General features: G+C 32.2%; 3 protein-coding genes and 1 long non-coding RNA gene across 5 annotated transcripts in view; 3 read left to right on the forward strand and 1 right to left on the reverse strand.

Moving 5' to 3' along the window:
• LOC111621751 (cytochrome P450 3A19-like) overlaps positions 1-522 on the forward strand; it is a 10,561-nt gene extending 10,039 nt beyond the window's left edge. For both annotated transcript variants that reach the window (XM_023363984.1, XM_023363983.1), the window contains exon 8: positions 210-522. In XM_023363984.1, the coding sequence (XP_023219752.1) occupies positions 210-293 (84 nt within the window). In that variant the 3' untranslated portion in view covers positions 294-522. The remainder of the gene's footprint in view (positions 1-209) is intronic.
• A 1,213-nt stretch (positions 523-1,735) lies between these two features.
• Positions 1,736-2,107, forward strand: LOC111621725. The gene is made up of 2 exons (XR_002756130.1): positions 1,736-1,854; positions 1,957-2,107. It is a non-coding gene; the product is annotated as an uncharacterized LOC111621725 (long non-coding RNA).
• Positions 2,108-3,967: 1,860 nt separating this feature from the next.
• Positions 3,968-10,048, forward strand: LOC111621733. The gene is made up of 2 exons (XM_023363960.1): positions 3,968-4,920; positions 10,006-10,048. The coding sequence occupies exons 1-2, from the start codon at positions 4,079-4,081 to the stop codon at positions 10,046-10,048; spliced, it is 885 nt and encodes a 294-aa protein (XP_023219728.1). The 5' UTR covers positions 3,968-4,078.
• A 288-nt stretch (positions 10,049-10,336) lies between these two features.
• LOC111621752 (cytochrome P450 3A41-like) overlaps positions 10,337-23,118 on the reverse strand; it is a 20,183-nt gene continuing 7,401 nt past the window's right edge. The window contains exons 3-10 of the mRNA XM_023363986.1: positions 21,265-21,358; positions 20,942-21,058; positions 20,749-20,837; positions 16,574-16,719; positions 16,335-16,453; positions 11,880-12,003; positions 11,637-11,797; positions 10,337-10,429 (exon numbers count right to left, since the gene is read on the reverse strand). Of these exons, the coding sequence (XP_023219754.1) occupies positions 10,337-10,429; positions 11,637-11,797; positions 11,880-12,003; positions 16,335-16,453; positions 16,574-16,719; positions 20,749-20,837; positions 20,942-21,010 (801 nt within the window). The 5' untranslated portion in view covers positions 21,011-21,058; positions 21,265-21,358. The remainder of the gene's footprint in view (positions 10,430-11,636; positions 11,798-11,879; positions 12,004-16,334; positions 16,454-16,573; positions 16,720-20,748; positions 20,838-20,941; positions 21,059-21,264; positions 21,359-23,118) is intronic.

Here is a 23,118-nt window from a genome sequence, read left to right on the forward strand (position 1 = left end):
GATGAAAATTCAACGCGAAGTAGGTTAATAGCGATATACTAATATACTAATTACATGGAATATAATAATATACTACACTAATAATGGATTTTTTCATACTTTTCGGTTATCCAACTTTTCAATTATCCGACCAACCCCAGTTCCCAATTGAGTCGGATAATCGATGCTCTACTATATATTAAAACTTAATTTTAAAAATTCTTTTACAGAAGCCCCTAAAATACATATTTGGACAAGGATTGCAGGTTAAGGAAGTAATTTTGAAAGCTAAAAAAAGGACCCAATTCAACTAATTTGGATTTAAAATAATTTTATTTAATTAAATATATTTTGATAAATTATATAAATTAAATAACATCGTTAAATTCAATTTATTGCCAACTTTCTGGTACAAAAAGAGAAGTCAATGCATCAGTGAAACACTGTTGCTAAGATAATGATTTGAAAGAATTTACATACAATATAGTCTACTGTATTTGTTCAATAAAAATGTTAATTATTTTCAATTGTATTTTATAAATATTTTGATATTGATTTCTTTTAATAATACAAAGTAAATAAAAATAAATAATAAAAAGTATTTTGTTATAAATATTTGCCAAAATTATGTACTAAATTTTAAAGTCGCACTGACTAAGAAAAAAAAACGCTGAGTAGTTCCCCTCATTACATCGCCTCTACCTATAATTAGCTATAAGTGAGAGGAGGTTTTATTCTTGAACCCTGTCTTTTCTCTATAACTATTCTAAGTCTTTTCTGAAATAATGTCAGCAAGCTTTTCGCTTGTCGGCATATTTTAAAATGGTTTAAACTCTGCTGCATCCCATCTTTTGCAGATTAATTGTGAAAAATACATTACCAGCATTTAAAAACCACCATTCAATCAGAAAAACCTAAAAAATGTAGAGATGCAACAAGTACCTAAAACTATTTTAAATTCGACAACTGCTGGTTCACGCATACAAAGGTATTTTTGGCAAAAATACTGCTGTAGAATACATATCTGAAGAATCAACGATACAAAAATGATGTTGACCAAGTATATAGAAACTGTAACTGTAACTGAAACTGTAGTGACGAAATAAAGAAACAAATTGAAAATAATTATACAGTAATACCCCGAACTTACGCGATAGGTGGGACCGAGTGATAACCGCGTAAGTCGGGGTATAATATAATTTCGCAATTTGTGTAAAATTCAAGTCGGATGTATGTAAGCTAATAAATGTTCTCGTTAATCTTATCTCGTTTTGATTCGTTCACGGTTACAAGAAATCACCACATAGAGTCTCTCAAGTCTCCGTAGATATAACAAACACAGAAATAAATAACAGAATAAATTGTAACCGTGTGTCGATTCCGCGCGACACGTCCGAACATATAAGCTCAACAATAGTGTGGGTGAAGTGAATAATCAAGAGTTGCGTGGCGCTCAAACAAAGACGAATCGACGAGATTTGAAATCGCGTAAGGCCAGGAACACACATGCGTAAAATTCGGCGTAAAATCTAGCATAAAACAGAAAACGTAAAAATTTTTCTGAAGTTTTGGCTGAAACAAAACTGAAAATAGAGTAGAGCATGTCTCTACTTTTTACGCCGAAAAATTTTTACGCCAAAATTTCTCCAATAAAGAGAAGTCTTTCCTGTGACGTCGAAGTAGACACGTGGTTTTTATTCTAACAATGGCGGCAATGAGGGTTAACCCTACAATTGTGATGGTCTCGATAAAACGAAAAATAAATGAAATAGAGGAGTTTATTGAATCCGTTCGACCAAATCAGTGTCATGTATAAAGACACTGTATTTAAACAACGTTTATGGATGGCTACAGGTGTTAAATTTCAAATAACAGGTAAGTCTAGTAGAATCGATATATAGGCCTAGTATTTATATCACACTTTCTTTATTTGAATTTGGAATACGAGTCTATTAATTTAAATTTTCTATATTATAGCAGAGGAAGTGTAGAAAAAATGGAAGGTACAAAGGGATAGATAGCCTATATGAGAGGAAAAAATTAATAAAATTAGTACTGTTGGTGGCAGTGGTGTTTTCTATTCGGCCAGAATTTTTACGTATGTGTGTTCTGGCATAAAAGCGTAAAACAGAAACTGAACTGAAAGCTGATTTCTGATTCAGTTTTCTGCCACACAATTTTACGCAAGTGTGTTCCTGGCCTAACTCCGAGTTCGCGTAAGTCGAGGTATTACTGTACAGTGAAAACTGCTTAGGCGACCACCTGCATTCGATGGGCACCTGTCAAAATAGGCAAAAATTTCTGGCACCAAATACATAGAATCTTCATATATCTTGTATTAAACGACCACCTGTGTAACGCGACCGCGGGCATCGATGTTTGGTCCGAAACAACATACAACAACTGTAATAAGCGACCACTTCCGCGAATATATCTGGCCTAAACTATTGCTCAACAACGTTTCCCCTTTCCTAATATAATGAACTACTCTAAACTCTCGTTCGAACCCACCTCGGGCACTTCTCTCACCCTTGAAATTAGGTGCAGGTGTTAATGAATTAGTCTAGCAACAAAGGAATTCATTTCAGTTTGTTCGAAATTGTCCGAAAAACGAAAGAAATGCAAAGTGCTGTCGTTAGAAGATCGTGTTAAAGTTATCACAACAGTAATTAGCGGTGAAGTTTAACTGTGGGAAAACGAAATTGATTTTACCGTAGACCTACAGTATTTTTCTTGGGGTATAAAATATTGTACACGATACAATTAATCGGCTGATCTCATCGTTTGATAAAATTTATTTTCATTTATTTATTTTGAAGCTCATATACTGTACATGTGTCATAAATAGTTTCTGTATCAACCTACCTTATTAACACGATATTTTTAGAGCAATAATATCCAAGTAATTTTCTCAGGCAAAATATTCAAAAGCAATAACGCAGAAATCAGTTTTACAGGCAACCTTCCTTTTTCGATTCCGCAATGACAATTGTGGAATGTAATGAAATCGTATAATGAGAAAAAATAAAATAGTTTTATTATTAATTAATAATTTTTCTTATTGTACTTAAGAAAATATTAAATATATACAGTATTTTTAAAGTTAATATAAGATTAAAGTAACAAATACAAATACCAGTGATGTAGAGATACGACGCGCTTGTATATCGATGACGTAATACACGTAACTGAGGAGTGAACGAAAACAACCGAGTCGAATTAATTAATTAAGTCGGGAAAAAAGAAAGTGTGCATTATAATCGAGAAACTGCGACTATTGTATTAATCTTTAAAATATTGGTATTAAATCTGTCTTATAAAATCACGACGACTCCTGTAAATCGGGTTATCCGAAAAGAATAAAATATAATAGCAATATAGCCCTATCGTCGAAAAATTCGTTTATTTTTGCTCATTTCGCAAACCAGTTTATAAAGTGTATAGTAGAAATTAGAAAGATAACCTCAGAGATAACAATAGAGATTTTAACTTGCTTAGTAGAAATGGATAAAGAGTGCCCAAAATACGGTATTTGACCCGTCCATCCCGCTAGATGGCGGGCAGTTTTAATAGTTTTTTTTATTTAATGTTTAATATTATTGGAGAGTTGGCAACACCAAGCTGGTGGTGTTGAGTGACAAAAAGGCGCGAGAATATAGAGCGGGACGCTCTTTCCTACTGAATCATTGTATATAGAAGGTTTGTTGGTTTTGTGTAAATAAAATCAAAAAGACAAATTTGGTGAACTTTTCTTTGGTTGAAGATACGACGGGAACCTGGAGTACGAACGAGACGGTCAGGTGAGACTTACGAAATTAATTTACTCATCACCAGAGACAAGAATCGGCCTGACGCGACATAATGGCGCCCGAATAGGGACTCAGGTTACCCGAAGCTATTGTATAGATAAATATTCTCCGATTGTTCTCTGACATTGTTTACATTTGGAAACACTCACTTAATGTGGAAAGTGAGTGATAATTGAAAGATTTGGTGGAAATACATCTCAGATTTTTTCCATTTGAACTTAGATCGAGGTTCTCTCTATGTCTATCCTTGTCTACGTTTGTTATTTGGATTAATTAGTAAGATTTACGTAATGGAGCCCTCGATCAGACTACGTGGATCCTACCGAGGCGCTTTCACAAAGTTCGTTACCAAGGTACAGGATTTTTTGACGTCGAAGGTTGAGGATTTCGATTTGTGTGCTGGGTTTTTGGCCCAGTTGAAAGAAAAATATTCTAAAATAGAAACCATCGACAAAGAAATATTAGATAAGTTACAAAAGGATGAGAAGTGTTCTCAACAGATGTTGGATGAGGAAATTGAGGGTATTGAGAATTACAATGGTACATTCGTAGACTTGAAAACAAGACTAGAGCGCCGTTTGAATACGTCGAAGGAGCTAGATGAAACACGAAGTGAAAGCGAAGCCGGCTGTTCTAAGGGAAATTTTAAGCTACCAAAGATTGAATTGCAAAAATTTGATGGCAATTTGAAAAATTATCTTTCCTTTTGGGGACTATTTAAGAAAATACATGAAGATCCCAATATTTCGGATTTGGATAAATTTCAATATCTTATTCAGTCGACTCTGAAGGGCTCAAGGGCCAGGGAAGTAATCGAATCGTTCCCCGTAACAGCCGAGCATTACCCTCAAGCAATTGAGTGTTTAAATTCGCGTTTCGGAAGAGAAGATGTGCTCATCGAGGTTTACGTGAGAGAACTCCTGAGTCTAGTGCTAAATAATGCGTTAGTGCAAGAGCACAAATTGCCAATTGTGAAACTTTATGATCGTATCGAGACACAACTGCGATCCCTTAAAATGCTTGGTGTTACTACGGATAAGTGTGCTTCAATGCTTTATCCTTTAGTTGAATCTAGCTTACCGACTGATCTCCTGAGAATTTGGGAAAGACACCTAAATTCGATGCNCGTTTGGTGCGCTGCTCCGCGACGAAAACAAGCTTAAGCAATGGCGACGTCGAACGGTGCACACTCGGTAAGTAATCCTACAATTTTTTGTTTATAGCGTAGTTTATACGATTATTCCCAAAAAATTATACGTATTTTGGAAATGTTAAGTCGAATTAGTCTAGAATCGATTAATTTTATGGAAGAAAACCTTTCAAACAGCCGTAGTCCGTAAACTTCACACGTGTCGGGCTGCGATTGGCTCATGTATTTAAGGATTCCTACAACGTGAAATTCTTATAACATGGAACGTATCTACGCGTTATAGGGGGGGTTCTACTGTATATAATCTTAAATGTATAGACTATTATTGTCAATTTGTTTATTAGGAAAATTATAAATACAATTATTGGCTTTTTTTAAATGACAAAAATAGTTGTTCTGTAACTGTAGGAATTTTGTCAAGCAAATTAATGTAACCGAGTTCTCTTTTCAGCTTTCAAAATTAGTTCTTTCACTTGTAGACCTTGTCCATAATAATGCTTTAACGGTTTCTGTAAAAAAAAAACGAAAAAATGTATAAATTTCGTTATTAAACCACTAAATAAAAATAGTTGCGAAGTAAATTTATAAAGGTTGATTAACTTTTCTATTTTTTGTTCACTGTAACAATTTGAATTTGGTGATACATATAATAGTTAAGAATATTGTTTCCTAATAAATTGCTATCGTCAAAATGATGACATCACTTTGAATTTTGTCCACTAATATTTCAAAAACGTTTAACTATAAAAAAATTATACGATTTATATCGTATCGAAATTTTTTATCGAAACTGGCCCCGATTTAGGTCTTAGAAAACGGAAAACTCCATGCTGCCAGCTTATTGGAGAGTCGCGAACCCACATGCCAACTACAATATTTGCACTAAACATTTAATGTTTTAGTGTTTTTATTCACTCGGCAACTGAGAGGCCAGAATACAAAATGACAAAACAGCCATGACTTAAAATTAACATTCAATTATATTACAAAAAATTGCAAATGCATCATATTATTTATCTTTTATTGCTACTGTTTTAATTTTTTACTTTTCCGGCTGTTATGTATATATGCATACATAACAAGGAAAAGTATTAGAATCAAATTTGACCCTCCAAATTTTTTCATATCTTTTGAGACCCCTAAATCTAAAAAAGTCAAAAAAACCGACAAAAAAGTCTGTGGATTGTTTGTGTGTTTGTGTTGGCGTCTATTTCGCTTAATTTAATATCTTCAGACTAAAGATTAAAACAAGAAATTTAGCAAGATAACTTGTATATGAGGGGCATTGATGCTATTAAATTTTGTTATAAGTCGAGAGGGTGTGGAAATAAAGGAAATCCTGTGTCATGTGTCATATGTGGAGTAGGATAGGAATTAACGCAGACTTTATTCATTATTAAGTAATTAACATTTACAATTTTTCATAAAACTCATTCCTACACTCAAAATTAAACTTTTTGCCATTTTATAATAAATAAATATATAAAAAGTGTTTTATAAAAAATTTAATAACAGATGAATCCACACACAATTTTATTTATTTTGCTTAATAATATGTTATTTTTTTAAATAAAAACTAATAGCAGCCTAGAATGTTACGCAACCGTTGCTGGCTTTTTTTACATTTTAAAATTATCATATTCATTATAAGAATATTACAATATTAACTTTAAAAAGAATTCAGGTTTCTTTATTCCTTTTCTCATTTACATTAAATAATTAAGAATGTTCAACAATAGGGTTTTGTCTTGTACTTTCCAGAATGATATATACACATAATAATTGAAGTATTGTATCAAATTTGACTCTACGAGTATTTTTCCCTCAAATCTACGCGTTTTGACACTCCCTGAACTCAAAACACGGCAACAAAATCCTGTGTGTGTATATGTTCGTTGTATGGTGACGTCACGTGTCATATTTTGGGTGGGTCGGACTTAAAGAAGATTTTACATGTTTAACATTTACAGTTTCTTTTTAAATGAAAGTCATCTTTACCCCCAAAATTGAGCCTTTTGCCATTTTATAACGATTAAAAAATATAGAAAATTTTTATAACAAAATTTTATAGCACTTAGCGCCACGCACAGTTTTATTTATATATTGTGATTAACAATACGAAAATTACTTTATAAATAAAATCTCTGATAACAACAGAGAAAGTCACGCAACTAATTGATAGATTTTTTATTTTTATATTTGTAAATTTCAAATCATAAGAAAGTATAAATTCTTCATTGATAAATTATTGGTATATATTGAGTTGAATGCGTGTTCACATTACATTGCAGTAGATTTTTTAATATTATTTAGATAAATATTAGTATTTTTGAACAGAATTTGACTGTAAGTTCGATTGGAGGTACGCCGTAAAACATGAAATATTTTTTCATTTTTCAATGAAATTAAAATGATCATCGTTTACTTTAATTTTTTTTAAAAACTCANTAAAATTATCATATTCATTATAAGAATATTACAATATTAACTTTAAAAAGAATTCAGGTTTCTTTATTCCTTTTCTCATTTACATTAAATAATTAAGAATGTTCAACAATAGGGTTTTGTCTTGTACTTTCCAGAATGATATATACACGTAATAATTGAAGTATTGTATCAAATTTGAATCTACGAGTATTTTTCCCTCAAATCTACGCGTTTTGACACTCCCTGAACTCAAAACACGGCAACAAAATCCTGTGTGTGTATATGTTCGTTGTATGGTGACGTCACGTGTCATATTTTGGGTGGGTCGGACTTAAAGAAGATTTTACATGTTTAACATTTACAGTTTCTTTTTAAATGAAAGTCATCTTTACCCCCAAAATTGAGCCTTTTGCCATTTTATAACGATTAAAAAATATAGAAAATTTTTATAACAAAATTTTATAGCACTTAGCGCCACGCACAGTTTTATTTATATATTGTGATTAACAATACGAAAATTACTTTATAAATAAAATCTCTGATAACAACAGAGAAAGTCACGCAACTAATTGATAGATTTTTTATTTTTATATTTGTAAATTTCAAATCATAAGAAAGTATAAATTCTTCATTGATAAATTATTGGTATATATTGAGTTGAATGCGTGTTCACATTACATTGCAGTAGATTTTTTAATATTATTTAGATAAATATTAGTATTTTTGAACAGAATTTGACTGTAAGTTCGATTGGAGGTACGCCGTAAAACATGAAATATTTTTTCATTTTTCAATGAAATTAAAATGATCATCGTTTACTTTAATTTTTTTTAAAAACTCANACATGTAATTCAGATAAAACGGAAAAATCAATGATCTTATAGGGGGGTCGACTGTAGATAAGTGTAAGCCGAGACCAGATTTGGAAACCCTGTGGCCCCGATATATGAAGATCTGATGCAAACCGGAAGTCACGTTATTTCAATTCAAAAATTTTCCCCTGAAAGCTGTTAGATAGATGACCAGCACGACTCTATTGTTAAAGGAAACGTATGATGTACATATATTTAAATGAAATAAATTAAAAATATGATTAAAAATTACAGCCAAGCATTGTGACCTACCAAAAATAACGAGCAATTATTTATTATGGCAATATCACAATAAATAATTGTTCGTTATTTTTAGTTTTAATTAACTGATTACCTGGTATTAATAAATATTACATATTAATATTATAATATATAGTATTATTGTATATTAATAAATTTTTGTTATTCAATTTGGGTTAACACTTTAAACACGGATTCGTGGATGTCTTTTATATTATGTGAATGTTAATTAACGCGGTTTTTATTAATTAATTTGTATTTAAATTCAACTATGGTGAGTACCGATCAACTTTCTTTAACACAGGAAGTATAGGGAGTTGATCATGTGTGTGTCTCTCAATCTGCGGCCTGTATTGCCGATTAGTTTGTTCGGCAATCGAGTTATCGTGTGGCAACCGGGGCAAATATGGGTTCAAAATATTGTTCGTAAACCCGAACTGCTCGATAACCGAGATGTTTGAAACCCGAAGTTTGACTGTATAAACTAATTCTAAAATAAAAATATTATTCTTACATTACACCTGGATTGTGTATTCTTAAAATTTCATTTAATACTGCATCAAGATAAGACATTTTAGCGACAATATCGAAATCCACGTCACCCTGAAATTTATAATTTAATTAACTTTTCATATAAAAATAAAAGGCAGTAAGAAATGTTATATTGGTAGATATTATTATTGTTTTATTTCTATACATTAAATTAACTATTTTCTCTTTGCCCGCCGGATAGGCGAAGAGGATCAGTTACTTTACTGCTCTGGAGATCAGATTAAATGCGGACAGGTCTATAAACGCGCCCGAATTTGATAGAATGATGTCTTTCCCGGGTAATTAGGATCCCTTCCATCATTCCCAGCTGCCTCATTGTGCACCTGGCCGAACCCAATTTGGAGTTGATAAAAGGCCCTCTTAGATACCTAGGGTAACATTAATGCTTTATTTAAATAATCGAATATCGAAAAAGAACAGGTACAGTATAGCCGCAGATTATGGATAGTCGATAGCCATCGTTTAGAAGTGTTGTAGCACTCTCACCAGAAACAGAACCATGCATTTCTTTGGAGAGTTCATTCAGTGAAGATCATAGACGATTACATTTGACTAGATATATGTACTCCTTTGTCTTCTATTTTTATTAGTAATTAATAAATAAATAAGTTTTCAAGTGTATAAAGTAGGTACATATTTTCTGTCAATAAGCTGTAGGTAGAAGATATTGTTAATTAATACGAATGACATTGACTTTAGCTTTTACAACACTTCAACTTTTACAACAATGGTTCAAAGTTCCATAACAAACAATTATCCGTTTCAAATTTAGATTACTAAATAAACCTTATCAAGTCTTATATCCTAGAGAACTTTCAGCATTTAAACATGTAAAATCTTATATTAATCAAATTGAATAATTTTATAATAGAGTTTAATTCACGTAATTGACTAGTAAAATCTGACTTCTTGATTTTAAAATTACTCTTCATAAAATTATAATAAATTTTTATTATTTAATTTGACTTAATTTAAGCACCTTTAAAGATGAATATTTGGATGCCATTTATATTATGTGAATGTTAATTAACGCGGTTTTTATTAATTAATTTGTATTTAAATTCAACTATGGTGAGTACCGATCAACTTTCTTTAACACAGGAAGTATAGGGAGTTGAGCATGTGTGTGTCTCTCAATCTGCGGCCTGTATTGCCGATTAGTTTGTTCGGCAATCGAGTTATCGTGTGGCAACCGGGGCAAATATGGGTTCAAAATATTGTTCGTAAACCCGAACTGCTCGATAACCGAGATGTTTGAAACCCGAAGTTTGACTGTATAAACTAATTCTAAAATAAAAATATTATTCTTACATTACACCTGGATTGTGTATTCTTAAAATTTCATTTAATACTGCATCAAGATAAGACATTTTAGCGACAATATCGAAATCCACGTCACCCTGAAATTTATAATTTAATTAACTTTTCATATAAAAATAAAAGGCAGTAAGAAATGTTATATTGGTAGATATTATTATGCAAATTAGTAAATTAGTAATTAGCAATAATTCCTCCTCCGAGACAAGTATAAAAAGGGGTCGAACTTGCACCATCGGGCGGACAGCCGAAGGTAGCCTGGGAGCGGACAGCTGAAGAGGACACCCTCAGCGGACATCTCCATGCAGACCTCTACAGTCGGAGATCAACGGAGCGTACCCCCACATCGGACATAGCCGAGCGGATATCAAGGGTAATCAGCTACATACCGCCATACCTTCCGTTGCTCTATACCGCCATCCAAAGGAAACCACAATTAAGAACCTCCGATTCCAGTGCGTCCTACTAACGCCTAATACGACGAGATCGAATCCTACGAGGTAAACCCTTGACCAAATTTTCTCTCTCTCTCCAACACGTCCCTCTTAGAGAGGTCTCTCTCGTTCTTAGTTTAGGATAGAACGTAGATCTAGAATAGATTCCTTTTATTTATACGTGTGTCATTTCTGGTTTTGCCTTCGATATGTATAATCTCTTAGTTGTTTATTAAATGTGTTATTGCTGTTTAACCTGTGTATTTATTCGGGAATCTGTCGACTTACTCACGGACTCATATCATTTTAGCCCTCCTATATAGCCATATCTGACAAGAGCCGCCGGTAAGAGGGGTGGAGCCTGAACTCCCCTCGGTTCTCACACTATCATCCTAAGACCGACTACTATAGAGTACTGTATATAGTGTCGGTTATCTGGTCATTAATCTGTGAATACTGTATAGGCAGAGTAGGCTAAACGACATTCTATCAGTTTTATTAAACCAAATAAATGTAATAAATTTAAAATTAAAGATATTTATAATATAACGAAATTTGCCATATTATAAATATCCTTTAATTTTCGTGTTGCGAAACTACATGATTCATCCATTTAATAGACTTAAATTACAAATAACTTGACCTAATCAATGAATAATGCGTATCTTTTAAATAAACAGTTACTTTACCTTTCTATTCCTAGAAAATTTAAATTTGAAGTTCTAAATTTATTTGAAGAAACGCTTTTATAGTTGAGTCGGTTAAATAATTAGTTTTAATTTAGAATTAAATTAATGAAACAAAGAACATATTTAAAATCTATGTAGTTAAAAAAAATAAGAAAAAGTATGTTTACATGTTTTTCCCATGTTTCATCTATTTCCTTCAACAATTTCTCTTGGAATTCTGGATTTAATGCCATTTCATAGCAGAAGTATGTCAATGTTATTGTTGTTTGGTCGTGGCCAGCGATAATAAAAAGAACACTCTGAGCAACAATTTCGTCGAGTGTCATTGCTAAAACACAATACATTAAAAATATTAATGAAATAAATCACAAACAAGAATTCATGTAAGATAAAGAAAAGAAAAGCAATACTTTTGTGTTTAGGTTGAACTTTGTAATTATTTATTTCATTGTCTACTTCTTTCAAGTCTTCGGCAGTGTTTTCAAGTACTCCTTCTTGAGCGTCCATCATTAATTGAAGAAAATCGTTTCCTTTCTATACAAGATATTAAATGTTTCAATTTATTCTCTAACCAATATCAAACAAATAAGTATTTTACTTCAGAATGATTTTACTGTATTACCCAAATGATTTACAATTTAAACATTTTAATTAAGTATTCAATAAATCAATTTATAGTCAATGTAAAACTAAAATGCTAAATGTTTGAATTAAAGCAACTTTATCTGTAAATGTGTTCTTGCAAAGTGTATTAATTCTTTGTTAATATTTTACATTCATTTATAAATCATAATTTGTAGACTACTTTATTTTATTTATATGGAAATGTGAAATATAAGTACATTTATGTTTACACTTGATCACATATGTAGCTATAATATATACCGTAATATAAATAAGTTAATTCTTTCACTTACAGGACAAAATGTTCACTAAAGAAGTGAACATTTTGTTCTGTAACCCTTGCTGTGCAAATGTCATGTGCAGATGAACGAATTCATATGTTACGTAACTTAATGCAAATTAATAAATTCTGCAGAACAACAAATAGTACGTGCAAAAAATTAAATTAAACATATAGAAAACGAAATTCAAAATACTTGGTAAATGCCAATGTACAGTACAGTACATATATCATGTTTATGTGTTAATAAAGAACATTGTGCAATAAGCTCTTAACATATAAACTACCGCCTCGGAATACACGCGTTGCAAATTTATCAGTAAATGCTTAATAGGTCAGAAATTGTAAAATTAGTAGTAGAGAAAATACAAAAGTTTACGAGCAATTGCAGGGAAACTTTTGCAAAAGAAAACATAACGCGAGAATATGATTATAGTAGATAAATTATTATATCAAGTAGCAAGTACGCTCGACGTTGTCCGGGTAAAGACTAAGTACGAACATTAAAATTATTATATTAGTTCGTACTTCTATCCCTTCTATTACATTATAACTTATTATAGAATTTGGTACACATACGTAACGGTTTTCAGCACCAAGTGACCAATCTGAGACATTTTAAAAATTCTTTAAATTGTGTACAGTACAGGAATAAAGAATTTTTAAAATGTGTTATACTCGTCACTTGGTATGATAAACCCTTACATAAGATAACCTTTGTAGTTATATAAATCAAATACTATTATATAACAAATATTAAAACGAAAACCACATAAAAAGTTTGGTTATTTTAGTCTACCAGGAATAGTATGAGATAGCCTACAGGAAAAAAAAAAACACTACTACCAATACACGAAGGTAAGTGCTGTGTGCTATCAAGTAATGACATAATGGCATGATTATTTAGCGCTATATAATTGTCTCAATGATTAAGTAAATATAATATAGGTGAGACCGGGGCAAGATCGGCATGTTAAGCTTTACTTAAATTTTATGTAATAAATACTGCTGTAAACTGAAAAAAAAGCTTTGCATATTGTCTATTGGAATGTTACCTTACTATAGAACTGGTTAAAATCAGTTTGGAAATAAAAATAATTAAAATAATTACAACTTTACAAGAAGAGAGAAATTGACGAAGTTGCCCCGGGTATAGGGGCAAGATCGGCAACTTCTCTCTTTTTGTAAAGTTGTAATTATTTTAATTATTTTTATTAAAGTTGCCCCTGGTATAGGGGCAACAGTAATGGGGCAAGATAGGCACGTATATAAAATTATGTTATTAACAATGTATAAGTTGGAATTCACTATTAAAACAAAGAAATACAAATCCAACACCCATTTAATATTATTACAACGAAATGCAAGTTCAAAGACATATATACATGAATAACAAATGCAAACATGTTTTCATTTATCATCTGTTTGATTTTTATCCTTTGCTTCTAATGTGGCTTTATGTTGCCGATCTTACCCCGCTAGTCATGATTTCGAAACATTAAGTACAACCCTGAGAACAGAATGCCAAGCCACGATCTGGCCACGTGAATAAGTTGAAGTTACATCCTTCTAACAGGAAAAGTAACTTTCGTTATCATGGAATTATAACAAAACCTGCCAATTCAATATAAATGGAAAAAAAATATTATATGGAATTGAACGAAAATGAAAATTTGCTTGATAATTCAACTACGCTTGTTGGAGAACAATAAAAACACTACACTCAACAAGCCACCAATAAAACTCAACTGCCTAACCTATAACCAAAGTCTCCTTTTAATTTGTTTTTAAAAAAAAGCGCTTGACAAACTTGCCCCGTATGCCGAAGTTGCCCCGGTCTCCCCTATATTTTTAAAAATTATATCCTGTTTTGTAAAAATTATATTTAGTTTATTATTTTGTTAAATTTTTGCCAATAGATAGTGCTACATGTATAGACAGAAAATCGAATGTAGATAGATATTAACTAATTTATAGAAATCGAATCGATATTTTGGTGTGCCATGTTTGGAATTATCTGACTTAGAAGTACGTGAACATAACTGCCGACTTTCGTAGCAATTAGTCGAATGACCTAGGAGTGTATAGCAACGAAACAAACAAACAATCATCCTCATTTATATATGAGCTAAAGTCAAATAGATTTATTCCACATTTCGAATTTTTTTAAATTTTAATGTGTAAGCACTTGATATGCTCAACTTTTTACATTCAATAAGTTTCCCTAATAATAAGGATCAATGTCCCTTAATGACAAAATTTCATTGGCCATCGAAAAAAATTTTATTTATTTCAGAAGCGGATCTGTCAGCTCACACTGCGATTGCAATGCTGCAGTGTGCGCTGACCAGTGCTTTATAGATAACGATAAATTATTTAATGTTATCTCATTACAAAACGTAAGTAAAGAAATTAGTTAGGTAGGCTACAGTCCAACTGCCACAGAAGTAAGTATACTTGTGGAATATCGTACGATTGTTTTAATTTTGGTGACAATTGTTTTTCGAAAAAAGAAAAGTTATACCCTTTATATCAAGATGGATGAAACTAAAAATAATTTTTTTCATTCCACCTATTAAGCACGATTGTTATAAAAATTTAAGAACAAGACATGACGGGACTCAAATACAACTGACGAAGAAGATATCATTTATGCTGCTGAATAATCAATTTAAACAAATGTTTATATTTTGTTTAAATTAACTATACTGTTACTGTTAACCATTGTAACAGTAACAGTAGGGTCATTATTCATTTTTGCAAAAAATCTTTAATAAAAAATGTACGCTAATGTGAAGACTGGATTTGATGTTATTACGTTTTTCACTTGCCAAATCGATTAACTCCCACAATCACACCAAAATCGTAATAATAATAACGACTATAGCATATCTATGATATCTTGTACATTTTATATGTCGTTAAATAAAAGCTACATCTACAATAATACATTCTACAATGTTTATTTGAATTTATATTTTACAAGGAATTTAAAAAAAAAAAGTATATTACTTTGTCACTTTTTTCCACTTTTTGCTTTATAGAGTTAATCGATTTGGCAAGTGAGCAGCACATTTATAGATTAAGACAATTAATTTAATATTAACGCAGGTTGGGATAAATATCAATTTAAAACATATTTATTCTAATAAAATTAACGTAAAATTACAGCAAAGTTTATACCAATTTCAAAGGTTAAAACAGTAAAAGAATATAAATTAAATCCTGTTTTGCATATTTTACGTATTTTAAGGAGATTTAAAATACTGTACGTAAAAATCTTGGCAAATCAACAAAACCGAAATCTTCAATCAAAAATTCCTTGTTAATTAAACTGTTTTAGAAAGTGTTTTAAAATGTAGTGCACATTGAAGAAAAGGCATTTTAAAATATGTAGGGTAAAACCAGTAGCGTAGCGTAATGGGGCGGCAGGGGCGGCACTGTTTAGGGAGCGGCAAAATTACCTTTTAGGGGGCGGCAAAATTTCACAATAAATAATAATAATATCTTGTAAAAATTTGAACCATCCTATTCTATATTTGCATCGCGCCTACGATAGTGCTATCATCCGGACAGTCCGGGAATCGACTCACCGTCCGGGTGAACTAGTAATTTCATCCCGGGATATCCTGCGCTACCTGTTGACCCATTCGTATTCATATACACCTCCAATATACAATAAAGCTATTTTAAACAGGTCTCTGCACTAGCACAGAATTTTTCATTGCTTATTCTGTGACGAAACTGAATTTTAGTCTTTTAAATTGAGATAGTCTACCTAAATAAGGAGGCGCGAAATTTTCCTCCGCTCCGGGCGGCTGACACCCACGCTACGCCACTGGGTAAAACGATGCAAAATTTTTTTAACCAATAAATAATGTTTACATTATATAAGAAATGATAAACATCTTTTATAAAATTTATGTTTAAATATTTTGCAATACATGTTAATTGTTCTTACAACTTTCTTTTGTTTTCTCTCTTCCAAGATTTTCAAAACGACGTTCCTGAAGTATTCTAGTACTTTTCTCGGGAAAAATTCCAATTTTAAGTAGCGAATAAGTTTCGGTGCAACGAAAACTATTAAATAAAAATTATATTTATGAGAGAAACCTGATTATTTTTAAAGAGTAAAATATACATACGTAATTGCATAATCGAAGTTTTATTTATAACAGTAAAAAAAATAGGCCTACTTACACGCAAAAAGCGTTAGTTTTGATAAATTTCTATTTGAAACCATTCGAGCATTCTTCACAAATTCGCTGTTTTGATTTTCCTGTGCATTCACTTTCGTAGCAAACGCAGTTGATGCAATGACGTCAATAGTAAATGCACTTATTAACCTTTAAAAGATTTAATAATTATCATGTAATCAGTGAATTTTACAAAAAGTTTATTGTATTATACAATAAACTTTTTTTGTGATATTATTTTTTAGTTTTACTTATGAAATTGCCGTATTTCTCCGTGGCTTTTCTTAGCTATATGCGTTTGATATTCTATATTACAATTAAACTGCAATTCTAAAAACAAATCTCGGTTTTTGACACAGCGTGTATTTCTTACACGCATTGTTTGGTTCGTTTATGTCGTAAAAGCGAAATCGTTTGTATTTATTATAGCATTGATTATTTTTAGTTCAAAATTTATGAAATGACTTTAAAACATTTTAATTAATTATAAATACAAATCTAGTTATTTTATCGATTCTAATACGCCATTGCTTGTAAAATACAATTTAAGAGAAACAATGCAAGAAAGTTCTACCGGGTGTCCACAAAGTCTGGGTACATAAAGATTAACACATACTTTTAAACAAAATAATTTTATTTGATTCTAATACAGTCGACCCCCCTATAACACTGTTGATTATTCCGCTTTATATGAATTCCATGTTGTACGAGTCACTTAGATTTTACAAATACGTGAGCTGTTCACTGCCCAGCACACGTATTATACGTGTGCCGGGCAGTGAACAGCTCACGTATAACGATAAAACGGAATTATCAACAGTATTATAGGGGGGGTCGACTGGTATAAATGACATTTTCAATATGATTTCCATCATTTTCAATACATAATTTGATGTGCCTCGCGAAATTCAGGTGAACTCGATTAAATAGGTCTGTATTGCCGTCGATTTCAGCACACTGACTGGTAATGGTGTCCACAAGTTATGGCGCATCAAATTATGTATTGAAAATGATGGAAATCATATTGAAAATGTTATTTATTAATATTAGAATCAAATCAAATTATTTTGTTTTAAAAGTATGTGTTAATCCTTATATACCCAGACTTTGTGGACACCCTGTATAATCTACGAGATGGACGGCCGGACAGTAAAAAAGTCCAGGAATTTTTCTGTGGTATCTGTTTCTACATGATAATAAATTTATCAATTTTATTCGTACCGTTATCAGAAACTTTTACTTTAAATGAAATACAGTACTTTAAGCAAGTTAAAGAAAAATGACGGAGTGTAGCTGTCTAATAACAGTTTGTGTTCGCACCACCATGCGAATTTTCATTACATTTTCAGAGTAGCGTTTGTAATATTGGTTACTATACATGAAACTTGACTCTTGTCATTCACGGCGAGAACATCTTTTGGAAAATGGCGATTGACAGTGCGAACGAGCTGCCATCTTCGGTAGATTTTTCGTTACTATTCTAAAACTGATCATAAAGCGAATACAATTAGAAGTCAAACAAAGCAAATTCACGAACGTCCCAAACAGTGAGAAAATGTACGCATTGTTGGGAAAACATCTCTACGTTAAAGAGTAGTGTCACTCTCTGCTCTCACGTTTTGTCAGGAGGGTACGAGAGGATGGAGCCGCATGCGGTTAGTGATGGCAGACACAAAGACTTACACCGTTTACAAATTAGAATCGCGTTTATTGTAATATAATATGCTTACATCCGACAATCACTTTAAGACAGTTCTGGATGAAAAGAGTCCGAACTCCGACTCGGTCTTGGGAAATGGGTGTTAGAAGACAGTGGATCTTCGGATATGCCGATCTCACAAAACAGATGTTTTCACCTTCTAAAGCACCGCTGAAGGAGTTATGTAGAAGTGCGAGCAAGTCGGGTTGCTTCGTCGACCCTTCTCGAAAACAGTAGAGTTTTTGGTGAATACAGCACTATTGGGTTTTCTTGCTGTGAAAAGACTGTTCATCTTTTTAATGGAAAAAGACTCGTGGTTCTGTGGTCAATCTCTTGGTAAGGAAATGACCTCAGAAAAGCGGTCATTTTCGGCAGTGTTGAACCGCAGAAAAGAACCCTGGATCCTTGAGACAAGAGTTTTTATATAATTTCTTTCCGAAATTTGCATTCTCATTGATTACGATCTTCCCTCTCTCCTCTCCCAATTGGTTCCTATTCTGTTGTCAGTGGCTGAATTTGGGTCTCTTCCAACATCCCGTGCTGAGTCCGACTTTTCCCGAAGTGTTTATTCACGACTTCCTCGGGGCCCGAAATTAAGAAAAATATTTTCTTTTTTGTTCGGATAGGATGCAGTCGACTAAAAGGTTTCACTCTGCTATTTGACGCAAGAAAGCACTTTCCACTGTTTTCCTTATGTATAATGGGGCGAGGTGCTCACCAGTGGGCAAGCGGTCTTCGTACCCTTAATACTGGGAGTTCGGTCGTGGGTTCGCGCCTCGCTCGGACGGGCTGGCCATGTGGAGTTTTCCGGGTTTTCTTCATGTCTGGAAAGCCTAAATAAGAGCCAGTTCAACAGGCGCCAAAAACGAACAAAACACAACAACAAGGCAATCGATGGCGATTGCTTTGTTCCTCGCCCCATTATTGTTTGTTAAGTTATGGTAACACAACACTTGGGCGATCTGCCTAGCGTTCAGTTCCCTTTAGGTTCTTTTTTTTTTACTCTAGGTCTAAATTCCGTTAGGCGTGCTTAGTCGCATCAGAACACAAACACGAAATCGAAAACGAAATCATGAACTCTCATTACATTTTTAATTCCTCATCGCAATTAATGGAAAATGGCGAAGTTTTATTAGAATAGACCTATTAATTTTGAGAACGAACTCAATTCTATAAGCCCATAGAAGACGTGCTAGCGACAATAGAACATCGCCGACTTTGTCGTGCGATTCGTGAGATATCGCTTTGTCGCGCGTGCTCAGGCTACGACCTTATATCCCGAAAACAATGTCATAGACCCCCATTTTTTATTACATTTCTGGATACGTTATCGCAATTAATGGAAAATGGTAATGTTTTATCAGAAACGATCGAATAGATTTTCAGAACGGACACAATTCTGTAAATCACATAGAAGAGGCTTCACGAACGCTCCGCCTCAATCAGGGAAGTTAATCCGCCCCTAAGCATTGAAGAAACAGATGAAGAAAACACATGGCTGACGGCGTTATCTTTTTTAGCCGTCTTCGGCAAAGAAGCGATAATTTCTAGCTAAAGGTATCAAAACAAACAATTAAAACAACATGGAATTCTAAAAAAAATTAAAGTAAATAATAATTAACAAAAACACTATGGTTAAAAGTAACAGCTTCGGATAACCAGTTCTGCCAGACTAGTACTATACGAAAACAATAATGGTTCGACATAAACTAGGTATTTTCTATGAAAAGGAAACTGAGCTCGGCGGCATAGATTTTTCTGTTTCGGCTTGACATAAAACACAAATGTGATGATGTGCTTCTAACATTTTGTCTAAAACAGTTTAAAATCGAGAAAAACGTCAAGAAACATTTGAAACATCCATACACCTATACGCAGCGGCGGCCTTATCCATTGCGAGGCTCTGGGCGGCAGATCTTTGCGAGGCCCTTGTCCTTTGTGCAAAGTATGTGAATTGAAATAGTAGGCACTTATTAATATTAATATATACTGTACTATAAATTAAATTTATTTTATTGTTATAACAAATAGCCAAGGATAAAATAAAAAGTTTTAAATATCAACTTTTTTCTACTTGGTTGTTGCACGAGGCCCCTCCAAGAGCGAGGCCCCGGGCGATTGCCCTGCTCGCCACCCCCTAACGCCGCCACTGCCTATACGTGCGGCTAGCATCCTAACAACTCCACCTGGACAACCGGTTAAGACATATGCAGCCGCATGACACATATGTGCCGATTTTTGAAAAGTTAGTTTCGTAATGACATCGTGCATGTTAAATGTTCGTGTAATGTAACGATCAAAATAAAATGTCATATAGATCAATGTAAATTGACAGCAAACGTAAACTCGATTGATATGTAGCTAGCGATGTTAGAGACTTAATCTAGTCACGTCTTCAATTATTTAATGAATTCGTTAACTGTTGAAATTAATAATATATTTAGGGTTATTAAAGCGAGGTGAATAAAATAAATTTATACTCTTTGCAATTAAAGTTGTCTCCTTTTTCGGCGTTTTCAATGAAACGTGCGGCAAATGGTTCTGCACATTGTTTAACTAAAGTTGCCATCTGAAAACAAAAATTTCAAATTTTTACAAATTATTTTCCATGTTTTAATAAATGAATTAATTATCACAGTTTACATCATATTAATTAATAAAAATTGCTTTTACTTTTCTCATTCTGCTACTGGTAAATGTCGGACTCATCAAATTTCTTACTCTTTTCCAATCTTCATCCATAAGTAAACTAACAAGATTGTTAAAAATTCTATCTCCAAAATCAAACTTCTATAAAAAGTAAAAAAGTTTTAATTATTTCCGATAAATCTGTTGAATGCATAACGATATGTATTCAAAGTTGCCTTATAAATACTTATCACACAATACTATTTCTAAAACATTTAATAAAAATTTAAGTTATTCACGATTTTTAAAAATACATCTTTAATAATTATAAACATACAAATTATTTTATAATTATCGAAACATCTTACCAGTCTATTACGAAAAGTTGGGAAGTCTTTTACAAGGATATATTTAATCAGTTCTGGTTTAGATATCCATAAATCGTGTGATGGCACGCATGTTCTAGAATCAGGATTTTGATGTGAGAAAAAATTTTAAAAAATTCATATAATGTGATAATTAAAAGAATAATAAATAGTTAATTACATTGTAGTGTTTTTCGAAATTTAACGTATATTAAACGAAAATAATGCCGAGTTTAATCTAATTCATTTAATTAGTTTAAAAACTTTTGTTAATTTATTATCTTACCAAACTTCGGAAAATATGTATATCATCTACATAATTCTTAATTTTAATGTATTATGTATTTTCAATAATTTTACTTAATTTTTTATTATATTTATATAATTTGTTGTTGTTAACTAACAATAATTATTGTTAATGTACTGTTCAGTTTTATGTTATTCATTAAAGAGTATTCATCAGTGTTCCTTTATTATCTCAACTTATAAACAAGTTACTGGCTGAAGTTATTGTATATAGAAAATTGCATTTCTAATAACGTAGATGTTGTAAAAATGTTTTAAAGCTTACATTTAGAATTTCTTATCGCCCAATTTAAGTGTTTTTATTTTTAATTCTAATAACATTGAGAATGTCGAAATCTGCATGTAGTGCACAGAGGAAAAATCCACATAAAAATCAAGGATTGTTTTAATTATTCTGTTCCAAATGACGTACAATTTCCTAGTCAACAATTAACTGAATTAATTCTCATTAGACTGTAGAAACTTCCTTAATAAAGCATTTAATTTTGTCTTCTTTTAATTAAAAAGTTTACCCGGTAGTACTTGTTGATTCTTTTGCCTGACTAATATGGAGGCTGTTTAAAAAAATGTTAAAATAGATGTTACGCTGTTTTATATATCTACACACATACTTTATGTCGATATTAGTATCGTGTATTAATATTGGACAATAAAGAAAATGTAATTTTATCTTGTCATACATATTGTCGGGGTGTAATATCATTGTTTGTTTTAAAATGTTTTTATACAATTGTTATAGAATATTCTAAACCTGCTGAAGAGGGAGCCTTCAGGCCGAAACACACAAAAAAGATTGTACAGGTGAAAATAAAGATATTTTGATTTTGACTAAAATTTCCTCCTTGCTAATCGGAAACTACACTAGTATAATAAGTATAATAAATCCTATTAATAAACAAGGTCCAAGTAGACAATATAGAAACAAAAAAGTAAATCAGTAATGATATTATTATTCTTTTACTTGTATGTACAGTAGAACCTCGATTATCCGGATTTTCGATTATCCGGATTGTTCAAAATAAACAAAAATTTTACGAATTTGCTGATTTGCACTTGGCTAATTACAACACTGTTTATGTACATGATGGAATGCATAACTTTTTTGTTTCAACAACGTCCCACCTAGCCCAGTGATCGTAAACTCAAATACATTTTACGTAGTAATAAAAATATAACTTGACATACGTATTTATAAATTAATTATATTCAAATTACATCATTTCTATGACCAAGGGCGGCGTAAGGCATGGACGACGTGGGTTATCGCCTATGCCTCGCAGTCCGAAGGGCCTCGCGCTTCGAAGGTTTATGCATTACTTAAAAGCCGCGAACGCGACGAAAAAATTTTATTCGTCATAAAACGATAAATAGTTTGTCAAATTTTTATTCATAAAAATGCAGTTTCAACTGTTTTTTTATTTTTAAAATCCGTCTTCTTGCGCCACCAGAAGGCCTTTTAAACAATAGGTAGTAAACAATAGGTAGTCTGTTAGCGTTGGTCAGTAGTAGTCCAAATTCAATACGAACGTTTGTTTCTTGAAAATTTGATCA

Source organism: Centruroides sculpturatus, unplaced genomic scaffold (assembly GCF_000671375.1).
Source record: "Centruroides sculpturatus isolate CEXI.00-Female unplaced genomic scaffold, Cexi_2.0 scaffold21, whole genome shotgun sequence".
NCBI lineage: Eukaryota > Metazoa > Arthropoda > Arachnida > Scorpiones > Buthidae > Centruroides > Centruroides sculpturatus.